This window comes from Oncorhynchus tshawytscha, linkage group LG06, assembly GCF_018296145.1.
Source record: "Oncorhynchus tshawytscha isolate Ot180627B linkage group LG06, Otsh_v2.0, whole genome shotgun sequence".
Taxonomy (NCBI): domain Eukaryota; kingdom Metazoa; phylum Chordata; class Actinopteri; order Salmoniformes; family Salmonidae; genus Oncorhynchus; species Oncorhynchus tshawytscha.
The window spans coordinates 41,394,510-41,418,984 of record NC_056434.1 but is presented as its reverse complement, the minus strand read 5'-3'; the positions used below and the strand labels follow the sequence as shown (position 1 = coordinate 41,418,984).

The following is a 24,475-nucleotide window of genomic DNA, read 5'->3' as shown; positions in this document are numbered from 1 at the left end:
GGCATTGAAAGAAAGCACCCCAAAGAACATTAACAGTGATTTTTCCATATTGAAACATTATGACGGGGCTGGCTATATTGTCATATCTGTGTGTAAAGTGCTGTGCAACGTATCTTATTACATGACAGGCGGGGCTTTCATCTACATACAATAGCTACTTGTGCATTAGGCATGAAACACATCAAGTACATATTAAATACTGCATCGAAAGCATTACATAGAAACACAAGTCCCTCAATCGTTCTATTCATTTTATTATCCTTATAACATTGTTTAGCCTGTGAGCCGAAACATAGGTTTAGGGGCTGTAGAACTCCTCTAACTTACAACTGCTCAGCAGCACATCAGATCCCTTTGTTCGAGCATGATTAAGAACACGATTCCTACTTTTCTAGGCCCCCTACAGTATCACTGATTCTAAATCTCTCCTTGTTTCAGTCCCATTACTCTGCTGTGCAGATTCCATGGCATGGTGTAGTGTACGGACTCTCTCAGAAAAAAGGGTACGGTTAGGGTACAGTATTTTTCCCTGGGGTACACAAAGATCTAAATATACATAATGTACCTTCAGAGGTACACATTAGATCTCACATGATACTGTTCGGTACCTTTTAGGGGACATCTAGTGTAATGGTACATTTTTGTACCCAGTCATTGGAGGGGTGGCTAGTGTGGGCGTGGCTTTCAGTTATTATTTGGCACCTTGCAGGGTACCACTACAAAGACAATAGTTTGCACCCCTTTAAGTACAGTGTATGTGTGTGCAAGAGTGTTTTGTGTGTGTGTGTGTGTGTGTGTGTGTGTGTGTGTGTGTGTGTGTGTGTGTGTGTGTGTGTGTGTGTGTGTGTGTGTGCACGCGTGCATGTGTGTGTGCATGTGTGTTATGCAGGCAGAAGCACTCTGACTGATTTCTTTGTGATTACCTCCTTTCCCTTCCTTTGCCTTGATTACAGCTTATAGTGCTTCTATGGACCATTGCTAACTGAATGAAGAACAAAATTAAGCAGAATGAATTGATCGTCTTCATGGCATGCCTCCACTTCTTCATGGAATGCCTCCACTTCTTCATGGAATGCCTCCACTTCTTCATGGAATGCCTCCACTTCTTCATGGAATGCCTCCACTTCTTCATGGAATGCCTCCACTTCTTCATGGCATGCCTCCACTTCTTCATGGAATGCCTCCACTTCTTCATGGAATGCCTCCACTTCTTCATGGAATGCCTCCACTTCTTCATGGAATGCCTCCACTTCTTCATGGAATGCCTCCACTTCTTCATGGAATGCCTCCACTTCTTCATGGAATGCCTCCACTTCTTCATGGAATGCCTCCACTTCTTCATGGAATGTCTCCACTTCTTCATGGAATGTCTCCACTTCTTCATGGAATGTCTCCACTTCTTCATGGAATGTCTCCACTTCTTCATGGAATGTCTCCACTTCTTCATGGAATGTCTCCACTTCTTCATGGAATGTCTCCACTTCTTCATGGAATGTCTCCACTTCTTCATGGAATGTCTCCACTTCTTCATGGAATGTCTCCACTTCTTCATGGAATGTCTCCACTTCTTCATGGAATGTCTCCACTTCTTCATGGAATGTCTCCACTTCTTCATGGAATGTCTCCACTTCTTCATGGCATGTCTCCACTTCTTCATGGAATGTCTCCACTTCTTCATGGAATGTCTCCACTTCTTCATGGAATGTCTCCACTTCTTCATGGCATGTCTCCACTTCTTCATGGAATGTCTCCACTTCTTCATGGAATGTCTCCACTTCTTCATGAATGTTTCCACTTCTTCATGGAATGTCTCCACTTCTTCATGGAATGTCTCCACTTCTTCATGGAATGTCTCCACTTCTTCATGGCATGTCTCCACTTCTTCATGGCATGTCTCCACTTCTTCATGGAATGCGTCCACTAGTGCATCTGCATGTCTACGAGCCATAAATCTTAATCAAATAAATGACTTGATATTCAATACATGCAGTGAGAAAAACAACACTTTCGATCCAAACAGGGGAGAAGCAGAATATTCTCACATCCCTGGTGAAAAGTGATATGAGGCGAACTGGGCTTGGTAGAGAATGTCACAGCCATCTATTTCCATGCGGCGTCTCTGAGCATATGGCTCTGCTGTGCACTGTTAGGGTCTGTTTTCTCTTTTCTCTCCGTCTCCAACTCTGTTTATTCTGCAGAGGGCCAACACATGTCAGGAATACTGATCCATTTGGAGAGAGACAGGGGGATGGTTCTACTAAAGACTGTGTGTACACACAGACAGATACGGAAGAAAGAGTGCATGCACGTTTGTGCTTAAGCACACACACACACACACACACACACACACACACACACACACACATGGACAAAATAACACACTACAGACACGCACACACACACAAGCACATACCTTCCCAGACATTTTCCATGTGACTCCAGAGAGCAATGCCAATCCAATCCAGACTCCAGAGCATGTTTCTTCCTCTGTTTCTCCCTTTTGACTGACACTATCTGATAAGGCAATGTCTCAGACTGGCTATTAAGCTCTCTCTACATGGGATGGTGCCGAAATTGGATTTTTTACGCACATACTGAACACACCTTGGGTTATATAGCAGCATCAATATTCTGACAAGGGCTAGGACTTTCTCTCACAAGACTGCAGACTGCAGCTGATGTGGCAGATAAAAAACAGAGAACGCATGGCTGTGCACCAAATGGCACCCTAGGGCCCATAGGGCTCTGGTCAGAAGTAGTGCACTATATAAGGAAAAGGATGCCATTTGGGACAGAGGCCATGAGTGTAACCCTCATGTTCTAAGGTTTTAAGGCCAACGTGTTATTCGGTATGCACGTCTGTCTGGCAAGCTTCACTTTACATGTTCATGTAAATGGTATTAAGTGGGATTGTGAAAAGTTGTCAGCATTTACAAGAGAGGGGTGGGTAGTTATTGTTGTAATCTCACTGGCCTACATTTCTTAAATCCTACCATTAATCCTTATCATCAAATTAGCTCCATCCTGTTTCCTCTGTGATGCGCCCACATGGGGCAATTGTACTGGGTTTTATGGATTTCTGACTGCTGTATATGCTTAGCGTTCAAGGCTCTAGCATTTAATTAGGAGGTAATTCATCATTGAACTGTACATCTTTTTAACCCTTAATTTATTGTCATTCTAGTCTGAAATAAATTTTTTCGGTGGCTCGAGTGTCATTTCTGATTCGGATCTCATTTTCTCCACATCACCATCTGTGTGTAGATTTCCTCTTGACTATTTCTATCACCTTGTCTCAGTCATCTCTTAGTTGTGTCCTATGAAAGTATATTTTTATCTTGCGTAATAAATTAAATACAATAAAGACAGGATACAATCATGTTCAGTAGAGTTAAATTAGAAGAAACTGGTCAGAATAGCCCTATATCTTGTTTTCAGCTATGATGTGCCTTAATAAACACAACCCATTTCACATGGTCCCCAGGTGAGGTGTGTTGCTGTAGTCGTTGCTCTCTGCTCACCTGTACCCGCTGAGGGTGTCCATGCAGGTGCCTCCATTGAAGCAGGGGTTTGTGGCGTAGGAGGAACAGGCCTGGTGGACACGGTCCCTGGCGGTGCAGCCACACACGGCTGAGGAAGTCACTGTCACAGACACCAGGGCCTTGTTGCCAGCATCCACCAGGGTGGGCGTGTCACTGACGCTGAGGTATGTGGAGCAACCCCCACCCGCCCTGCAGTCTGTGTACACACACTCATCCACCTGTACCTGGGACACATTCACCCGCAGCAGAGACTGCAGCTAAGGAAAGAGAGTGAAAGAGAAAGGGAGAGAAGGAAGGAAGGAAGGAGTGTGATGAGGCAAGTTGATACTCCTTGCACATAGACATATTTACATTCAAATAAGAAAGGGTGCAAAATGGCCGATTTATTTTCAATAAATGACTGAGGTCTGAGAAAGACAGACAGAGAAAAGAGGGAAGGAGATGAAATGAGTGAGGGATGGAGGGAAGAAGCGGATGCTAGGATACAGACTGGAGTACGTTCCGGGATTCATTCGAAGGCATTGAGAAGTTTATTTAACTAGGCAAGTCAGTGAAGAACAAATTCTTATTTACAATAATGGCCTACTCCGGCCAAACCCGGACAACGCTGGGCCAATTATACGCCGCATAATTATAATTATCAGCCGGTGACTGCTTTGATAAAGGTTAAATAAATAAAAATATATTAAAAAATGTATAAGTGCATTGACAACGTCATCCCCACAGTGACCGTACGTACATATCCCAAACAGAAGCAACATCCACACTGAGCTAAAGGCTTGAGCTGACGCTTTCAAGGAGTTTCAAGGAGTGTGACACTAATCTGGACGCTTATAAGAAATCCCACTACGCCCTCCGACGAACCATCAAGCAGCCAAAGCGTCAATACAGGACTAAAATAAAATCCTACAACACCGGCTCTGATGCTCATCGGATGTGGCAGGGCTTGCAAACTATCACAAATTACAACGTGAAACCCAGGTGCGAGCTGCCCAGCGACGCAAGTCTACAAGACGAGCTACAGTAAATGCCTTCTATGCTCACTTCGAGGCTAGCAACACTGAACCATTTGTGAGAGCACCAGCTGTTCTGGACAACTGTGTGATCATGCTCTCTATAGCCCCTGCAAGACCTTTAAACAGGTTAACATTCACAAGGCCGCACGCCCAGAAGCATTACCAGAACACGTACTCAGAACGCTGACCAGCTGTCTAGTGTCTTCACTGACATTTTCAACCTCTCCTTGACCCATTCTGTAATACCTACATGTTTCAAGTAGACCACCATAGTCCCTGTGCCCAAGAACGCCAAGCTAGCCTGTCTAAATGACCATTGCCCCGTAGCACTCATGTCTGTAGCCATGAAATTATTTGAAAGGCTTGTCATGGCTCACATCAACACCATCATCCCAGACACCCCGGACCCACTCCAATTCGTCCACCACCCCAACAGAACCACAGAAGACGCAATCTCTGCTGCAGTCCACACTGCCCTTTCCCACCTGGACAAAAGGAACACCAAAGTGAGTATGCTGTTCATTGAATACAGCTCAGAATTCAACACCATAGTGCCCTTTCAAGCTCATCACTAAGCTCAGGACCGCCACGCTGACCCTCAACACCCTTCAGTGGTGCGTGCTTAGTCCCCTCCTGTATTCCCTGTTCACCCACGACTGTGTGGCCGCTCATGACACCAACACCATCATAAAGTTTGTCGACAACACAACGGTGATAGGCCTGATTACCAACGACGAGACAGCCTATAGAGAGAGGGTCAGTGACCTGGCAGTGTGATTCCAGGACAACAACCTCTCGCTCAATTTCAGCAAGGCAAAGGAGCTGATCGTGGACTACAGGAAACAGAAGGCCGAACACAGCCTCATTGACATCGACAGGGCTGTAGTGGAGCAGGTCAAGAGCTTCAAGTTCCTCTGTGTCCAAATCAGTAAGGAATTATCATGGTCTAAACACGCCAACACAGTCGTGAAGAGGGCACGACAACGCCTCTTCCCCCTCAGGAGGCGTTATAGATCTGCACCATTGAGAGCATTTTGACTGGCTGCATCCCCACTTGGTATGACAACTGCTTGGCAGCCAACTCCCTTTTTATTTACACTTTTATTTTACACTGGCTCAATGCACACTCACTGGACTCTACCCACACATACTACACTGACACTCCAACACACACACACACACACACACACGCACGCACGCACACACACACACACACACGCACACACACACACACACACACACACACACACACACACACACACACACACACACACACACACACACACACACACACACACACACACACACATATATATACTGTAGATGTCACGTACGTCGTATAAATCGGACCAAGGCGCTGCGTGGTATGCGTACATTCTTTATTATATTTTAAGAATGAACACTGAAGAAACGAACCAAAACAACAAACCGTGACTCTATACAAATGAGTGCTGACATGCAACTACACATAGACAAGAACCCACAAACACCAAATGGCTACCTAAATATGATCCCCAATCAGAGACATCGATAAACAGCTGCCTATGATTGGGAACCATATCAGGCCACCATAAACATACAAATACCTAGACCTACAAAACCCTAGACATACAAAAACCCTAGACAATACAAAACCCCTAGACAATACAAAAACTAGCGTATCCACCATAGTCACACCCTGACCTAACCAAAATATAAAGAAAAAAGAGATATCTCAGGTCAGGGCGTGACAGTAGACTACCTAAGACTACACACGCTCACACACATATTGACACCACACACACATACACACACTTACACATGGAGACACTTTCACACTCTTCATATACAGTGCTGCTACTCTGTTTATTATTTATCCTGATTGCCTAGTCACCCCTACCTACATGCACATATTACCTAACTACCTCGTACCTCTATAGTCTCGTTCTTTTTTTCATTGTGTTACTGTTTCCTTTTGTGATTCTTAGCAAATTTGTATTATTTTTTAACATTTAACATTTTGCCTGGATTAGTGCCTGGATTAGGATCTGCGCCGCTTCCTCTGTGAGGTAGGGTCGCACTCCACGGATGTTGTAGAGGAGTGGTATTCAAAGTCGTGGAACTGCAGTTGGATTGCAAAATGTAAAAAATCAAATATATAAATCAGAGTACAGATTATTGCATGGGACAATATATAAATGTTTTATTTATTTTTAACCTTTATTTAGCTAGATAAGTCAGTTAAGAACAAATTCTTATTTAAAATGATGGCCTACCGGGGAACAGTGGGTTAACTGCCTCATTCTGGGGCAGAACGACAGATTTTTACCTTGTCACCCCGGGGATTCGATCCAGCAACCTTTCAATGTAACAATTACAGATTTTAAGGTTGTGACATTAGGTTTGGGGTGTGGTAGGGTCGCAAGAAATTCTTTGTGAAAAACATGTAGACCTTAGAAATTCTGTCGCAAAAAAAGTTGGGTCCCCGCTGAAAACGTTTTGAATACCATTGTTGTAGAGCATGAACCTGCAGGAGCGAGTCACTGCTTTGATGTATGCAGAGAACAACCGGGTGTTCCCAGGGTCACACCAAGGTTCTTTGTACTTTGGGATCGGGACACTGTGATGGAGATGTCTTGGAGCGGCCAGACCTTCTCCGGGGAGGAAGGGCAGCTCTGTCCTGTCAAGGTTGAGCTTGAGTTGCTAGGCCCGAGATATCTGCTAAGCACGCAGAGATGCGTGTCACGACCTGAGTGTCAGAAGGGGGTTGAGTGTCATCCGCATAGCAATGATAGGAGAGACCATTTGTGGATATGACGGAGCCTAGTGACCTGATGCATAGAAAGATGAGGAGATGGCCTAGAACCAAGCCCTGGGGGACACCAGTAGCGAGAGTGTTGTGAAGACACAGATCCTCTCCACGTCGTCTGGTACAATAAGAGCGATCTTTTTGTACCCTAACCCAATGCAATCCAAGAGTGTGCAGAGCCTGAGATGCCCAGCCCTGAGAGGTTGGAGAGGAGGATCTGATGGCTCACTGTGTCAAAAGCAGTGGATAGATCTAGGAGGATGAGAACAGAGGAGAGAGAGTCAGCTATGGCAGTGCAGAGAGCCTCCGTGACACAGAGAAGAGAAGTCTCAGTTGAGTGACCCGTCTTGAATCCTGACTACTTAGGGTCAAGAATATAGTTTTGAGAGAGATAGTGAGGAGAGGGAGGAGGAGAGGGGAGGAGGAGAGGGGTGATTAAGGACGGAAGAGAAGGTGGGTTAGAAGCAGAAGTTTAAGATTTAGAGTGATTGAAAGTGGCTTTAGCAGCGTATACAGAAGAAGAGGGGCGGCAGGGTAGCCTAGTGGTTATAGCTTTGGACTAGTAACCGGAAGGTTGCAAGTTCAAACCCCCGAGCTGACAAGGTACAAATCTGTCGTTCTGCCCCTGAACAGGCAGTTAACCCACTGTTCCTAGGCCGTCATTGAAAATAAGAATTTGTTCTTAACTGATCTTGCCTAGTTAAATAAAGGTAACATTTAAAAAAAAGAGAAGGTAGAGAGGAGAGAGTGAAAGGATGATAGGTCATCCAGATGTTCAGATTTCCTCCATTTTCGCTTAGCTGCCTGCAGCCCTGTTCTGTATGTTCGCAATGAGTCACTCATCCACGTAGCAGGAGGGGAGGGCCAAGCTGGCTGGGAGGAAAGGGGACAGTGTGAGTCATAGTATGCAGAAAGGGAGTGGAGTATGGTCGAAGAGGCAGAGACAGGAGGGAGACAGATTTAGTATAATGGAGAGATGATCGAAGAGGAGAGAGTAGTGAGAGAGAGAGAGAAGATTGTGTGGCTGGGGTTGGAGTAGAGATCGACAGAAAAGGAAACAAGGTAGTGATCAGAGACCTGGATGGGGGGGTTGCAGTGACTGCATTGTTGGGAAAGGGTTCGTAAGTTAGCATTTCTCGGTAAATCTACACCTGCTTTAATTTAAAAGATAGAGGGAAGTAGTTGGGGAGAGATAGAGAGAGAATGAGGAAACAGGTATGAACACACAAGGGGGAGAGTTCGTGTAAACAACATGAATGAAAAGGATATGAATGCACACTGCACCTCTTGGCTGATAAAGGAATTATCTCAAGAACGCCAAGCTCTGCTATGCACCTAGAGATGTATGAGCTAAGATCCCTATCTTCAAGAAGGGAAAACTTTGAGGCGTACCTTCTTCTTATGCACCGCAAGGAATCCATGTAGTTTCTCTGGGCGAAGGTAGCTGTCGCTGTACACAGAGAAGCGCACGTCCAGCGTCTTCAGTCCTACGTCTGTCAGGCTGAATACGTTGATGGCGCCTAAGCTGACGGACAGGTGTTCAGACAGGAAGCCCCTGAACATATCCTGTCGACTCGTCTTGTCCACCTGGGACTCAATAAAATCCCTGGCAGTGATGCCTGCAGAAGGGAGAAATAAAAAACAAACACACACAAAACACACACACACACACACACACACACAGAAAGAGAGAGGCACACATACATACGTTCACTGAACGTTCACTGCTCACTGACAGGCAGAGTGGATCAAAGTGTTCTCAGTCTTGGTTCTATTATCAAATGTCATCTCCAAAACTCCTCTCGATGGACATACGCTGGCTACACGTCAGTTCACTCACCCATGAGGTGAAACTATTTTACTTATTGTTATTTCATTATTTCCAGCGAGACCTGACCCTTTGTTTCTGGTATAAACCATTTGACGGCCTCACTATTAAATAGATTTAGAGGTCAAAGCATTAGCTATGCGTCTCTTCTAATAATATCGGAGAGGGTGGAAAAAGTCCTCTTTAATCTATACAAAGTGAAAATGATTCCCTAGTATGCCTAATAGCCTTGTAGTCTATTCATACAATGGATTTTCAAATATCAAGGACTAACCTGGCAGTTTGAAATTGACCTTAACAATTGGGATATGCCCAGAGAGAGCCACAAGACCAAGACATTAAACTGCATTTGTTTTTGTGAAAAAGGCACCACATGTTTGACACACACTGCTACTTGAAGTGATAGGGACTATTGGTTGTATAGATGTGTGGTAAAGTACATGCCTTACAGCTTGTAATGGAGACCGTGAGACCCACATTCAACGTCAAATGCCTTGATCTTTAGGAAAAGCTTAAAAAGCAACCTGGATCCATTGGGTTTGCTAGCTCACAGTGGAGCCTCAGGAGGATCAATTCCAAATCCTGAGACTTTATAACTCATTTCTTCTTCTTTCTCCTGTTTAAGTTCACTGAGCAGACGCTGATTCCACCTTAATTCATTTGACAACCTCATCCACTTAATGTCTGAGTTTATTCAGTCATAATAACTTGCCAGTTATTGTCTTTCTCAAAGCAAACACATTTCTTGAAAGCTACACTCTATATCTCTCCAACAAAGGAACGAAAGAAAAGGAGAACAAAAAACCAGATGCTTGGTGTGGGTGGAAAGACAAGTGACAGAGAGCGACAGAAAGGAAAACAAATGGACAAAGTAACTCATGTTGACAGGTTCAGACTCCAGAGCTGGTATCAACATAAACTTTGTTAGATAATCTTCCCCTATAGAGCAATCCTGCTGTGGAGTAACAGCAGCAGCAGTAGCATCAATGTAGTTGCTGAACTGTGAGTGGGTCATGACTTGACTAGGGCCTGAAGCTTTAATTTATCCCGTGACCTGACGGGAGAAACTTTTGGCCCAAACTTTCTCCTGTCAAGTCACGTACTGTAGTCATAAAAAAAAAACAAGGCTCTGTCTGAAAACCTCACTACTGCCAAATTATTACTTCTTCTGTTCTTGTTTCCTGAATTCCTCTCCAAGCTCATTGGATGAGGAGGTCCAGAGAGAGACCTTGAGTCCTATCCTCCAATGCACTTTGAGAGGAATTGAGGAAACAATAAGGATAGAGGAAACAAGGATTTGACAGCTAGTATTCTTTTCAGACACAGCCTTTATCACGAGGGCCCTGTGTTTTTGCTTAATCAAGTCACATGACCTGGATTTGAATCATTATTTTAAGCCTTTTCCCAGAAATTAGAATTAGACCAAAAATGAATGAAATTGTCTGAGGATGGTGCTATGACGCAAATGAAAAGGGGACAGTTTGATGAAAAAGCTTTAAATAAAGGTTCAACCGTGACAACCAAAACACAAGGCCCTATCATAGACTGTAGATTAGATTAGAACGACACTGTCACGCTGCTGTAGCCTACCTGTGAGACGCAGGGAGGCTGACAATTGGATTGCCTGGTCCTCCAGCTCCCGCACGTGAACTGTGACCCCCGAGACCACGTCCGGCCACACCCCATCCGACACGCCCACTCTGAGATAGTAGCTGCCCGCTAGGGTATTCTGTCTGATGGCCAGGTGACCTGTACTCTTGTCTAAGGTGAAATACCTGTTGGTAGGGCAGGAACGTTGTGGAAAACTTGAATGACTGGGTAGTATTCATTATGGCATGCAATGGAAAATATTTTTAAAAATATATAAATAAGGAAATAAGTGTCTATTATTGGACAAGGCCAAGTAGTTCCTCCTTATTCAAGTCCATATGAATGAAACAGGAATGTGTAAAATATGCAATTGGGATTTGTCTTTTACTCCCTAACTGTGATGGATGCTAAATTGTAAACAATCACGGAGAAAACATTCTTGATCTTTTTCCCCCCCACAATTCCACCAGTTGACAGGATACAAATGCATCCTCCGATTGCTCTGAATATGATTGCCATGTTCAGCATAGTAGCAATCACTGTTGATTATATTTCTTCATCATTTCAACACATAGGGAACGTTCTTTAGGGGTTGAGGCCATCGGATCAGATGTTCATGTTGAATAAGCACTCGCTGACCAAGTATGAATTGGTGTTGATTTTATATGATATCCTCCAATCCCTTCCATCTCTAGTTGTATATATTATAACTGTTTAACTGATTAACTGTCCTGTACATAGAGATCTCCTGTAACATGCTGTCAACGGTGTCTTCTTACTTATAGACAAACATAACACCTACTTCATTCCTCTTGCATCTAAGGTGTAGGTCTTGTTGTCCCAATCATCAGGATCAGGGGCATAGACCTTGCCCAGTGAAGTTGTCTGCATCTTTCCTGTACAACGCGCACAAAGACATTGATTTTTGTCTGAAAACAAACCCAACGTGATAGAGGCCCCAGGTTGCTTATCTTTAGCCCTTTTCTTATTTGCTGTTCTGTGATTCTGCTGTTTCTGTTCTTCCTATTCTGTTCATGAGTGTGAAGTCCCACTGTCTGGGTTGAATAGACTCACAGTACTTGAGCTGCGAGGAGCACTGAGGGCTTAAGGAAGTCAGGGCTATCTCAGTATGGATTATGTTATTATCGAGTCCCAGCGCCAGGGTACTGCAGCTGGGTAAACAATGGGAGTCTGTATGAATGTATGTGTCATGTTGCTGCAGTGTTTCATACAATTACTGAAAACTAAACTGAAACAGCCAGGTCCATGATAAGAATGTTAATTGGCCTAACAATCCCCCCTGAGGAACACCACAGATCGTAATGTTCAGGTCAACATTAGGTCCAGATACAATTAGTAGAGTGGGGAGCGTGTGGGGGGTAGAATGTTGTTAAACCAGAAAGAAGGATTTGCAATCAAGAATCATGAAATGCTGAAAAGAAATTGTAATATTAGCCGCAGGTGTTTCAATTACGCATTCAGACAACAGAATAGATACGCAGAAAGAACCTTTCCTACCTTACTCAACTCTTAGTCCGCATCCTCCCTGCTGTGCTAACTTGGGAAAAATCCTGGACCCATATTCACAAAGCATCTCTAAGTTGACCCTAAATAAGCACTACTTCTCTCAGACTCCTACTCTCAGACACTCCTTCTCTCAGACTCCTACTCTCAGACACTCCTTCTCTCAGACTCCTACTCTCAGACACTCCTTCTCTCAGACTCCTACTCTCAGACACTCCTTCTGTCAGACTCCTACTCTCAGACACTCCTTCTCTCAGACTCCTAATCTCAGACATTCCTTCTCTCAGACTCCTACTCTCAGACACTCCTTCTCTCAGACTCCTACTCTCAGACACTCCTACTCTCAGACTCCTACTCTCAGACACTCCTTCTCTCAGACTCCTACTCTCAGACACTCCTTCGCTCAGACTCCTACTCTCAGACACTCCTTCTCTCAGACTCCTACTCTCAGACACTCCTACTCTCAGACTCCTTCTCTCAGACACTCCTTCTCTCAGACACTCCTTCTCTCAGACACTCCTTCTCTCATACTCCTACTCCCAGACACTCCTTCTCTCAGACACTCCTACTCTCAGACACTCCTACTCCCAGACACTCCTTCTCTCAGACTCCTACTCTCAGACACTCCTACTCCCAGACACTCCTTCTCTCAGACACTCCTACTCTCAGACACTCCTACTCCCAGACACTCTTACTCTCAGACACTCCTACACCCAGACACTCCTACTCTCAGACACTCCTACTCCCAGACACGCCTACTCTCAGACACTAATACACTCAGACTCCTTCTCTCAGACTCCTACTCTCAGACACTCCTACTCCCAGACACTCCTTCTCTCAGACACTCCTTCTCTCAGACACTCCTACTCTCAGACACTCCTACTCACAGACTCCTACTCTCAGACATTCCTACTCTCAGACATTCCTTCTCTCAGACACTCCTACTCTCAGACATTCCTTCTCTCAGACACTCCAACTCTCAGACCCTCCTAGACACTCCTACTCCTAGACACCCCTTCTCTCAGACACTCCTAGATACTTCTTTCAGACACTCTTACTCTCAGACACTCCTTTTCTCAGACACTCCAACTCTCAGACACTCCCAGACACTCCTACTCTCAGACACTCCTTCTCTCAGACACTCCTTCTCTCAGACTCCTTCTCTCAGACTCCTACTCTCAGACACTCCTACTCCCAGACATTCCTTCTCTCAGACACTCCTTCTCTCAGACACTCCTTCTCTCAGACACTCCTACTCTCAGACACTCCTACTCTCAGACTCCTACTCTCAGACATTCCTACTCTCAGACACTCCTTCTCTCAGACATTCCTTCTCTCAGACACTCCTACTCTCAGACACTCCTACTCTCAGACATTCCTTCTCTCAGACACTCCTACTCTCAGACACTCCTACTCTCAGACACTCCTACTCTCTGACATTCCTTCTCTCAGACACTCCTTCTCTCAGACACTCCAACTCTCAGACACTCCTAGACACTCCTACTCCTAGACACCCCTTCTCTCAGACACTCCTAGACACTTCTTTCAGACACTCTTACTCTCAGACACTCCTTCTCTCAGACACTCCAACTCTCAGACACTCCCAGACACTCCTACTCTCAGACACTCCTACTCTCAGACACTCCTTCTCTCAGACACTCCTTCTCTCAGACATTCCTTCTCTCAGACACTCCTACTCTCAGACACTCCTACTCTCAGACACTCCTACTCTCAGACACTCCTTCTCTCAGACACTCCTTCTCTCAGACACTCCAACTCTCAGACACTCCCAGACACTCCTACTCTCAGACACTCCTACTCCTAGACACCCCTTCTCTCAGACACTCCTAGACACTTCTTTCAGACACTCTTACTCTCAGACACTCCTAGACACTCCTACTCTCAGACACTCCTAGACACTCCTACTCCTAGACACTTCTACTCTCAGACACTCCTTCTCTCAGACACTCCTAGACACTTTTCTCAGACACCCATACTCTCAGACACTCATAGACACTCCTACTCTCAGACACTCCTGGACACTCCTACTCCTAGACACTCCTACTCTCAGACACTCCTTCTCTCAGACACCTTCTCTCAGACACTCCTAGACACTCCTACTCTCAGACACTCCTTCTCTCAGACACTCCTTCTCTCAGACACTCCTAGACACTCCTACTCTCAGACAATCCTAGACACTCCTACTTTCAGACACTCCTACTCCTAGACACTCCTACTCCCAGACACTCCTCTCAAACATTCTTACTCTCAGACTCTCCTACTCTTAGGCACTTCATGAATACCAAAAGTTGACTGAAAGTTGTCTGACACTTGTCTTAAAGTGAGGAACTCACCCCTCCGGCTGTGGACGTAAATCTCCTTCTCTCCCTCCTGGTGGGCATTGTCGTTTTGGTCGCCCACAGTGACGGTGAGTGTGTTGGTGACCGTCATTGGCGGACGACCACTGTCCGTCATGACCACGGGCAGGAAGAACTCCCTCTGCCGCTCGCGGTCGAAGCGGTGCAGTGCCGTGAGCGTTGCCGTGCCATCGCCATGGTCTTGCAGGTGGAAGTCAGGGGCGTAGAGGCGAGGGAGAGAGAGGGAGAAGGGAGGCCCATTCTCAAGGGAGTCCCTGTCGATAACGTGGAGCAGGGTGGAGGTCTGGTTGAGCCACACCACCTGTGGAGCAGGGCTGTTCTCCCAGAGGACAGGGTTATAGGTCACCTCCAGCTCTGGCCCATTGTCATTTACATCCAGCAAGCTCAGCTGGACCGTGGTGCTACCCGTCAAGGCTGGACTACCCCGGTCTGTCGCTAGGACAACCAGCTGGTACTCTGCCACGATTTCTCTGTCCAGCGGGCAGGTCACGGTCATGATGCCGTTTCCGTCCACTGTGAAATGGTCGTACAGGTCTGACTCTGGGGAGATGCTATAGATTATTTCCCCATTCAGGTCAGAGTCTAAGTCGCTGGCCGTCACCTGGGTGATACTGGTTCCCACTGCAACATCTTCTGGCAGAGGGGCGAGGGGGTAGGAGGTGGGGGCGAACACTGGGACGTGGTCATTCTCGTCCACCACCTGTATGATGCAGTGGATGAGGCTGGAGAAGTCAGAGTCCTCCACACGAATGGTGAGGTTGAATTGTTGCTCGCTGGGCCTCTCGTAATCCAGCCTCTTTCTCAGCCTCAGAGTTCCTGACTGCTCTGCTTTGTGGCTCACCATGTAGAACCTCTCCCCCTGGTCCCCTGCCACCACACTGAAGCCCAGCAGGCCGTGAGGCCCCGAGTCTGGGTCCACAGCATCCAGCTTCAGCACGGTTGAGTCTGGAGGGCTGCTCTCAGACACACGAGCCCCGCACCACTTGTCTTTGAACCGGGGGGTATGGTCATTCAGGTCCGTGATGATGATAGTGGCGGTAGCCGTGCCCATCATACCCTCTCCATCCTTGGCTTCAACCACCAGCTGGTGCCGCTCTGCCACCTCCCTGTCCAACCCACCGGTTGCAACTGAGATGGTGCCTGTACTGGCGTCAACGGTGAAGAAGTTGGCGGCTCCTGCGTCATGCACGTTCTCGATGATACGGTAGGAGAGGATGGCGTTCTGACCCACCGCCGTGTCATCAAGGTCCGTCGCCGTCATCTCCATGACGAAGGTTCCTGGGGGTGAGTTCTCGGCCACGTTGCCGTGACAGCCGTCGGGCACGCAGACGAAGGAAGGCGCATTGTCATTGATGTCCCACACGTTGATGATGACATCAGTGAAGCCGGTGAGCCCCTCCCCTTCCTCGTCTGTGGCCAGGACCACAAAGCGCCACACTGCCCGCTCCTCGCGGTCCAGTGTCTTCTGGGCGTACATTTTCCCTGTGTTCTCGTCGATCACAAACTTAGACTCCGATCCCTGACCATGAAGAGAGTAGCGCACGGCGACTTGGTCTGCATCCTTGTCTGGGTCTATGGCTGTCACCTGGAAAGACACACAAAACTCATCAACGTCGGTGTGTGTGTGTGTGCCTCTCTTTATAAGCATAAAGCCCATCAATCTATCTTCTCAGCCATTGGTTATGAAGTAGAAAGTAGACTAGTTCTGTACATGCATGACATACAGAAGCATGGATTTGATGTTTATGCTGGATAAAGATTATTCTGGGTACCTGACTGTTTGTGCATTCAAAATGAACCCCTGGCTTGTCAAACAACAAAACTATGTCTTGACTCAAGCAGAAACAGACTGGCACCCAGGTTAGAAAAAGAACTCTGAGACACACACCTGAAGCACAAAGACCGGCGAGCCATCCAGCTCCTCAGTCACTGAGCCGTAGTACTCATTCATAGAGAAGACTGGAGCCTCGTCGTTCTTGTTGACCACATTGACCACCACAGCGGCGTAGTCCTCCCACTTCCCATCCGATGCCAGCACCAGCAGCTTGTACCTCTTCTGCAGCTCGTAGTCCAGAGGCTGGGCGATGAAGATGGTTCCCACTTCAGGCTCCATGTCAAACACCCCTCCGGTGTTGCCCGATGTGATCTGGTAACGTAGCTTGGCGTTGGCACCTGTGGTGGGACCAGGGAGGGAAGAAATTGACATTCTGGAAGGTGGAGTTCTGGATGCTGTTCTTAGAGTTAGGGCAAGTCTGAAATTGCACCCTATTCCCTGCATAGTGCTCTAAAGTGTACTATATAGAAAATAGGGTGCCATTTTGGACAAAAGTACGTAGCTTTGGCAAGAGCCTATCTCCTGTTTCTGTAGCGTGGGGCAGCTTGACGTACTGTACAAGTACACCCCCTGGACAGGATGCTGGTCTAATGCAGGTCCTTTTTGGACATACCCCATTGTTAGCTAGCATTATGTGCCAGACTGTTCCTGCATTCAACAAGTTGATGTTATTGTTACCTTGTTAACAAGACAATGACATGTTGGGTAGAGCAGAAACAGACTCTGCTGTATGTAAACAGGTGGTAGGACTCCATTCCTGTGTAAGGTACACCTGCCAAATTGAACTCCTGCCTATGTCACCTTGAGGGTTTGAGAAAGGGACCAATGAGGAAGTAGATATCTGAACTTCTCTGCTGTGTCTCCATGGACACCATCCAGTGGGTTTACGTTACCCAGATAAATTAATCCCCTGTATGTTTCATGGCTCCCCTTTCAATCAGTCTGTTGTGTTAAAGCCCAATGTAAATGCTAGTCTAATCTCTGCTATTAACACAAATCAGTAGACAAAGCGCTCCCTCTGGGCTCTCCAATAAGCTTATACTGCAGTCGAGCCCATGTGTGGATTTTTTAAACAAGACAGATTGGGCTTAGGCTCCCGGGCAGAACTGCTAACTTTCAATGTTGGGGGCTGGTGCTTTCTGGTCATTCATCATGGCTTGGTTGAGGCTAGTGCTACATATACTACAAGCTAAGCCGCACCGACCCCGCTTGCGATAAATGCTTGATTAACAAGCCAAAACATGGCCGATAAAGGGATATTACGCCGAGTGTTGCTGCTGAATCAGGGATGAGCTGGTTTATCACACCAAATCCCACCCTCCTACTGTGTAGGAGTGTGTCTGTCTTTTTAGAACATGTGGTGTGGCTTTACTTGACGATTAAATGGCTGCGTCCTGATGTAGCACAGGGTGGCTCAGCTCGTCTCAGCATGATTTAATCAGAACTGAATCCAGATTTTTGAACATTTGTAACCCTTCACTGCCCTCACTGTCTCTCTCACTGAGTCCGGGGTTTGGGAAAATGTCATTATTTCATTGACAGTCAGTCACCCCTGTCCAAAGTGTAGTGTTACACCAAGGACAGTTTTGGCCAGGCACAAAATGTGAAAAACAGACTTTCCCCCTCAGGTTTCAAAAGTCCCCATGAAATGTTAAACCTGTGCCAGGTTACCTTCCTCACTGCCCCAGTGCCATAACCTGCACTCCCTAGAAAATAGAAATGTTATCAATGTGTAACACTGCCATGACTGCCAATGTGTCATCCCTGGTTTTATCCTCTCTCTTTCTTCCCCTGTCATCTCATCCTTCCTTCCCATACCTTCATCTTCGTCATTAGCTCCGACGGTGACAACAGCCAGGCCGACATCTGCATCCTCGTCAATGCCGACTTCATAGAGACGCTGAGCAAAGACGGGTTTGTTATCGTTCACGTCGCTGATGAAAACCCGCACATATGCTGTGTCTGCAAGAAGAACGACAAGAGGAAGGAGATTAAACGCCATGGAGCTACAACTCGGTATGTCATCCTCCGCTCTCTCTCTCTCCTATCATCTCTCCTACACTTCTCATTCCCATCCAATCCCTCTTTACATCAGAGGATGTCGGCAGTCACAGTGTGAGCCAACTACACTTTTGAAGGGGAGAGAAGCACTTAACCCAATGTAATGTGCCTCACTTGACAAGGGAATCAGAGATAGTGTTATTCTCGATTAGGTGTTTGAAATGACAGAAATTATTCAACCATGGTTTTAGCCGGGTTACATTTTGGCAGAAAACAACAGTGATTAGGTAGACCTTCTCAGGAACAGACTTTTCTAAAAGAAAACAGATGAAGAACCTATCCACCTCTCCTCTGGGATGATAAAATATTTATGACTCGACAAGTGTTTACGTCTCTGTCTGTCTGGGTCCATTTTCAGACCTTTATTTTTTAAAACTCAAACATGATTATCTTTCTCTAAAAAGGTTGCTGACATTTTTGTCATAAGTGGTATGTTTAGAAGGTCATGTAACATGGCCATGTATACAAATGTGCTTCTATTTCCACCACATCTCTCTGCTTTTCTCTGCACGCTCTCCCTTCCTCCCTCCCTCTCCCTCTCTCCCTGGCCCTATCCCCATCTACCCCCCTCTCTTTCTTTTCCTCCCTCTCCCAACAGACAGGTAGTATTTGCTAAGGAGATGAGCCCTTCTGCTGGTGCAGATATGTGGCAGAAGACAACGCCAACACAGCGCTAAGGCTCATTGGAAATGCTAAGCAGCCCCCTCACATCCCCCGGAGAGGAGGCTTTGCTGTTCCAAACCATCACCCTTACCTCTAATACCTTCTCCACAAACATTTGTTAAAAAAACCTCATTCGTAACGCAAAGCTTCCTATTACATCACCTGCGATACCGAAACAGAGTTAATTCTGCCATCACGAAGGACCAAGCCAAAAACAAAATTCAGATTTCTGAACAGCAAACTGCGAAATTAGATGTTTTTGTAAAATGATGTACCACAACCCTCAGAGAGCTTCTCTACAGGGAAGAGACAAGAGGCTGTCTGGTTACACTGTTAGAATGAATGAAATGAAAGATTCTCTTTTCATATGCCCTCGCAGGAGGCAAATGAATAGAATGCTATAGGCATTTATTGTCTATGTAAAACAATGTGCACAGTGCATGAATTCCTTTTGTACTTTGTTTCAGCTGAGCACATTGGGTTTAACAGTCCTAGCTATACACATTACAGTACTTAATGTTTTATTTTTGGGCTGCGGATCCAACTTTTCTGACCTATTTTTCTCTGGACTAAAGATCCCGACGCTTCTAAGCATGTGTTTTTGCTCTAATTTACGCACAGTCTCTGTTCTACTTGTAAAAATTAAAAACAGGCTACTTGTCACGCCCTGACCTTACAGATCCTTGTTATTCTGTATGTTTGGTTATGTCAGGGTGGGATTTGGGTGGACATTCTATGTTCTCTATTTACTTGTGTTTGGCCGAGTGTGGTTCCCAATCAGAGGCAGCTGTCTTTCATGGTCTCTGATTGGGGATCATACTTAGGCAGCCCTTTTTCCCTCCTTCAGTGTGGGATCTTGTCTTTGTTTGAGTGCATGTAGTTTGCACGACGAAGCTTTTCGTTCGTTGTATTGTTTATTGTTTTTTCTTGGTGGAACATTTAAATAAAATCATGTACGCCTACCACGCGGCACCTTGGTCTCCTTCCGACGACAAACGTTACACTACTCTGGCGAATGGGGCTCGTTTAATCAAGTTAGATCAAAGCTGAATCAATGTCTGCACAATCACATAATGATAGTATTCTACATAACAGAACTGAATATAATAGCATAGTATAACATTACTGTATGACAAAAACCCCTCTCATGTGGCCAAAACTCAACAGGCAAAATACACAGGTAGGCCACTAGGTAAAATACACAGGAAGGCTACGCTACTTTGTTAACACCATCTGCTCTAAAATCCGTTCACTGCACATCCTTTAGAACAACGCTGTAGGCTACTTCCAAACAACACAGTGTAAACTCAAGAAGATCTAAATACATATCCTCATAAAACTGAGATCAAATGGTTGGTATGCAGATGCTGCATGGACGTTTCACCGGGAAATCTTGAATAATAATCATTCAAGATTGACAGTGAGAAATGTGAAGGGAAGGAGAGCACACAGATTTGTGCGGAAAATAGAGGTAAAGAAACACATGCGTAGAACGTGATATGCGCAAAAGCTTCAGGTCCGAGAAAAGTCGGCTCCGCAGCCACTGCCTTTTGTGTTTTTACAGGACTGCAGTAGTCAAATCAGGGTCATATTTATAAGATACCAAACATCACTGCAAACATAGAAAAAACCTCACTGCAAATCAGGAAAAACATCACTGCAAATTGGAAAAAACATCACTGCAAATCGGAAAAAACCTCACTGCAAATCGGAAAAAACATCACTGCAAATCGGAAAAAACATCACTGCAAATCGGAAAAAACCTCACTGCAAATCGGAAAAAACATCACTGCAAATCGGAAAAAACATCACAGCAAATCGGAAAAAACATCACTGCAAATCGGAAAAAACATCACTGCAAACCTTTTTGCTATGTTATGCCCTAATATATACAACCCAGCCCTCACCAAAGTTGGGCTGTTTGTTCCTCCCGGGCCGTGCTGACTCCATGCCGTCTTCAGACTGCACCTCCAGTAGGTAGGATCCCTGTGCCTCGCGGTCAAAAACCGCCTCTGTATAGATGGAGCCTAGCTCTGGATCCACACGAAACAGACGGTGGTCCCCACTACTGTCACTTAGGAGGGAGTAGGTGATCTATAGGACAGGGACAGAGTACAGTTAATTACGGTATCCATATTAGGAGATTTTGACTTCTGTACGGCATCCATATTAGGAAGTCAACACATTACATAAATTGGACAACTTCCTAATATGGAATCCGTAAAGGATCATTCTATCACATCCATGTGGTCACTGTAACAGATGGAATCACCAATGATAAACGGTGAGGGGGAGTAATTGTTCTATGTATGAGTCACATGACTGTTCATAGAGACTCGAGTCACTGCAACACTATCATTATAGTGTTGCACACCTTCACAGTTGTACGGTCAAAGCCCCACAGGCAGAATAACACATAATCCCAACCCGCTTGATCACCACAACTATGTGATGCTAAGTTATGGATGGCTCAATGGATATTTTGTTGTGTTATGGTAGATGTTGTGGATGTGCCACTAACCTGTCCGTTGAGACCCAGGTCCTTATCGTGAGCAGACACCTGGAGGACCATGGTCCCCACCTTGGCTCCCTCAGTCACTGATGCCTCATAGATGGAGGAGGTGAAGAAGGGAACATTGTCGTTCACGTCTGAGGGCCAACATATGAGAAATCATTATTTGAAAATATATTTCTGCACCTATAATCAAAACTGTCATGAGACTATTTCAAGTTTAAAAAAGGGTTCCGTATGGAGTTTTCTCACTGACTTTGTGCAACTGGATGTATAAAATTACAGCTTTCAAAGAATATACGATATATAAAGCTGAGAAGAAGAAAAAGATGAGTCATGAATCAATGTCTATTGAAGACAATAGTGAATGCTTACAGTTCACCCAGGGGCGGCTCTAACTTCCTCTTAAGTCAAATGTTCACTAAGTCTCCCACTGACATCCATGCAAAAAATTTGACATAAGTGGAAGTTAGGATTTGCCCCCTTGTGATGGGGTGTTTGCAGGGTGTCTGAGCTGAGACCTACCTGTGACGTTGACATAGATGGTGGTGAATGCAGCCAGTGGTACTGCCGCCACGTTCTGAGCCCGCACCCTCAGGGAGAAACTGGGTGTGGTCTCATAGTCCAGCGGCTCTGACACCAGAATGGAGGCAGAGCCGTCCTCGCGGTTGGGTGACAGGTAGAACCGCACAGGCATGTTAGTCTCCGGGACCACGCCCTCCTCCAGGTTGTAAGTCACCCTGGGGTCGCCTAGCAACGAGGTTGCTTTGATCGTCTGATGTAAACGGAGAGTAAACAATATTTTTGCGAGGGAATTACGACAAAAACATTCAATGGGATTTTCTGTATAATATTACATTTATTCAGTTGTTGAGTAAATGAAATTATAAATTACAGCAGGTTGGTCAAGTCAATTAGTGCTCCTTGACTAAATCTGAGCCTGCAACTGCAATATTTTCCAAACGCTTGAGTAACGTGTGTGCAGCCAGCAAACTAAATGGTCAAAACAAAGACACCCCGAAAGTGCATAATGGGATAGACTTCCCATGCCACCCAGGCTGGTACCCGGACTGTTCCACGCACCACGATGGAAGTGTCCCTGGCTGTGTTCTCTGGGATGACCACGCTGTAGCTGTCCTTTTCCCACTGCGGGGGCTGGTTCTTCACATTGGTAATGGTGACAGACAGCTCCACAGATGTGCTGCGATTCCCCCCATCCGTGGCAACTACTTCCCGTGTGATGTAGGACCTCTGCCATCAAAACAATAGCGAGGGAATAAGATCTGGTTACTGCTAACCCTAACCGTAAACCTTAATCCCGTAAACCTTAACCCCCCACCCCCCATTACCTTAACCAGTTTAAATGTCAACCTCAATGGGGTAGGGACATCCCAGGGATAGTATGGACCAATACGATTCTGTCTAATATGGTTCATTTAAGCCTGATATATTTCAGTAAGTTAATGACACGGTATTTTACACAGCTCTATCACCCTGCACTGATGATATCTACTGGGATTGAGCAAGAGGCTGGTTGAATGGCTGGTTAACCAACCTGTGATATGGGGTCGTTGACTGGCTGGTTGACTGGCTGGTTGACTAACTGGTTGGCTGACCTGTGATTTGGGATGATTGACTAACTGGTTGACTGACTGGTTGACTGACCTGTGATACGGGCTGGTTGACTAACTGGTTGGCTGACCTGTGATTTGGGATGGTTGACTGTCTGGTTTACTGACTGGTTGACTGACCTGTGATATGGGCAGGCTGACTGTCTGGTTAAATGACCTGTGAAATGGGCTGGTTGACTGGCTGGTTGACTGACTTATTGACTGACATGTGAGATGGGCTGATTGACTGACTGGTATGGTAGAAATTACTAGATTATGTTATAATGCTGTTCTTGCATCAAATGGTTGTTTTATGCAACAGAATAAGGGGTTGTTAGAATGCTCATGTGTGTGTTCTACTGAGAATGGGCTTCTGGAAGATTTACGATGTCTTTGGATGATACCGCATTCCAGAGCATGAGTTAATGTTTCTGTTCTTTAAGGTACCAGGGAGAGATGACTCCAGGGACAGACCCTGGTCTCTACACAATGACATACTGTCTGCTGTGAATTCTAAGTATTTTTCATACAAATCTTAACCCTGTGATCCATTCCATACATCTGTTGTTTGTCAAGTAGACTGAAAGAGGATGGACTTTGCTATAAAATGCTGTGGCTCAAACCAGCTGGTTGAGTTCTCAGTGATCACCTCCAGGGGTGATTACCGACCAGCTGGTTGAGTTCTCAGTGATCACCTCCAGGGGTGATTACCGACCAGCTGGTTGAGTTCTCAGTGATCACCTCCAGGGGTGATTACCGACCAGCTGGTTGAGTTCTCAGTGATCACCTCCAGGGGTGATTACCGACCAGCTGGTTGAGTTCTCAGTGATCACCTCCAGGGGTGATTACCGACAGCTGGTTGAGTTCTCAGTGATCACCTCCAGGGGTGATTACCGACCAGCTGGTTGAGTTCTCAGTGATCACCTCCAGGGGTGATTACCAGCTGGTTGACCAGCACCTGGGGTGATGAGTTCTCAGTGATCACCTCCAGGGGTGATTACCGACCAGCTGGTTGAGTTCTCAGTGATCACCTCCAGGGGCGATTACCGACCAGCTGGTTGAGTTACACCTCCAGGGGTGATTACCAGCTGGTTGAGTTCTCAGTGATCACCTCCAGGGGTGATTACCG

General features: G+C 45.9%; 1 protein-coding gene across 1 annotated transcript in view; it reads right to left on the bottom strand.

Annotated features, from left to right (window-relative positions):
• LOC112253481 (neural-cadherin-like) overlaps positions 1–24,475 on the bottom strand; it is a 107,678-nt gene that overhangs the window by 28,268 nt on the left and 54,935 nt on the right. The window contains exons 12-22 of the mRNA XM_042322757.1: positions 22,820–22,987; positions 22,262–22,511; positions 21,746–21,873; positions 21,132–21,318; positions 18,319–18,462; positions 16,555–16,838; positions 14,643–16,251; positions 11,567–11,660; positions 10,765–10,949; positions 8,739–8,965; positions 3,522–3,799 (exon numbers count right to left, since the gene is read on the bottom strand). Coding sequence (XP_042178691.1) covers positions 3,522–3,799; positions 8,739–8,965; positions 10,765–10,949; positions 11,567–11,660; positions 14,643–16,251; positions 16,555–16,838; positions 18,319–18,462; positions 21,132–21,318; positions 21,746–21,873; positions 22,262–22,511; positions 22,820–22,987 — 3,554 coding nt within the window. The remainder of the gene's footprint in view (positions 1–3,521; positions 3,800–8,738; positions 8,966–10,764; positions 10,950–11,566; positions 11,661–14,642; positions 16,252–16,554; positions 16,839–18,318; positions 18,463–21,131; positions 21,319–21,745; positions 21,874–22,261; positions 22,512–22,819; positions 22,988–24,475) is intronic.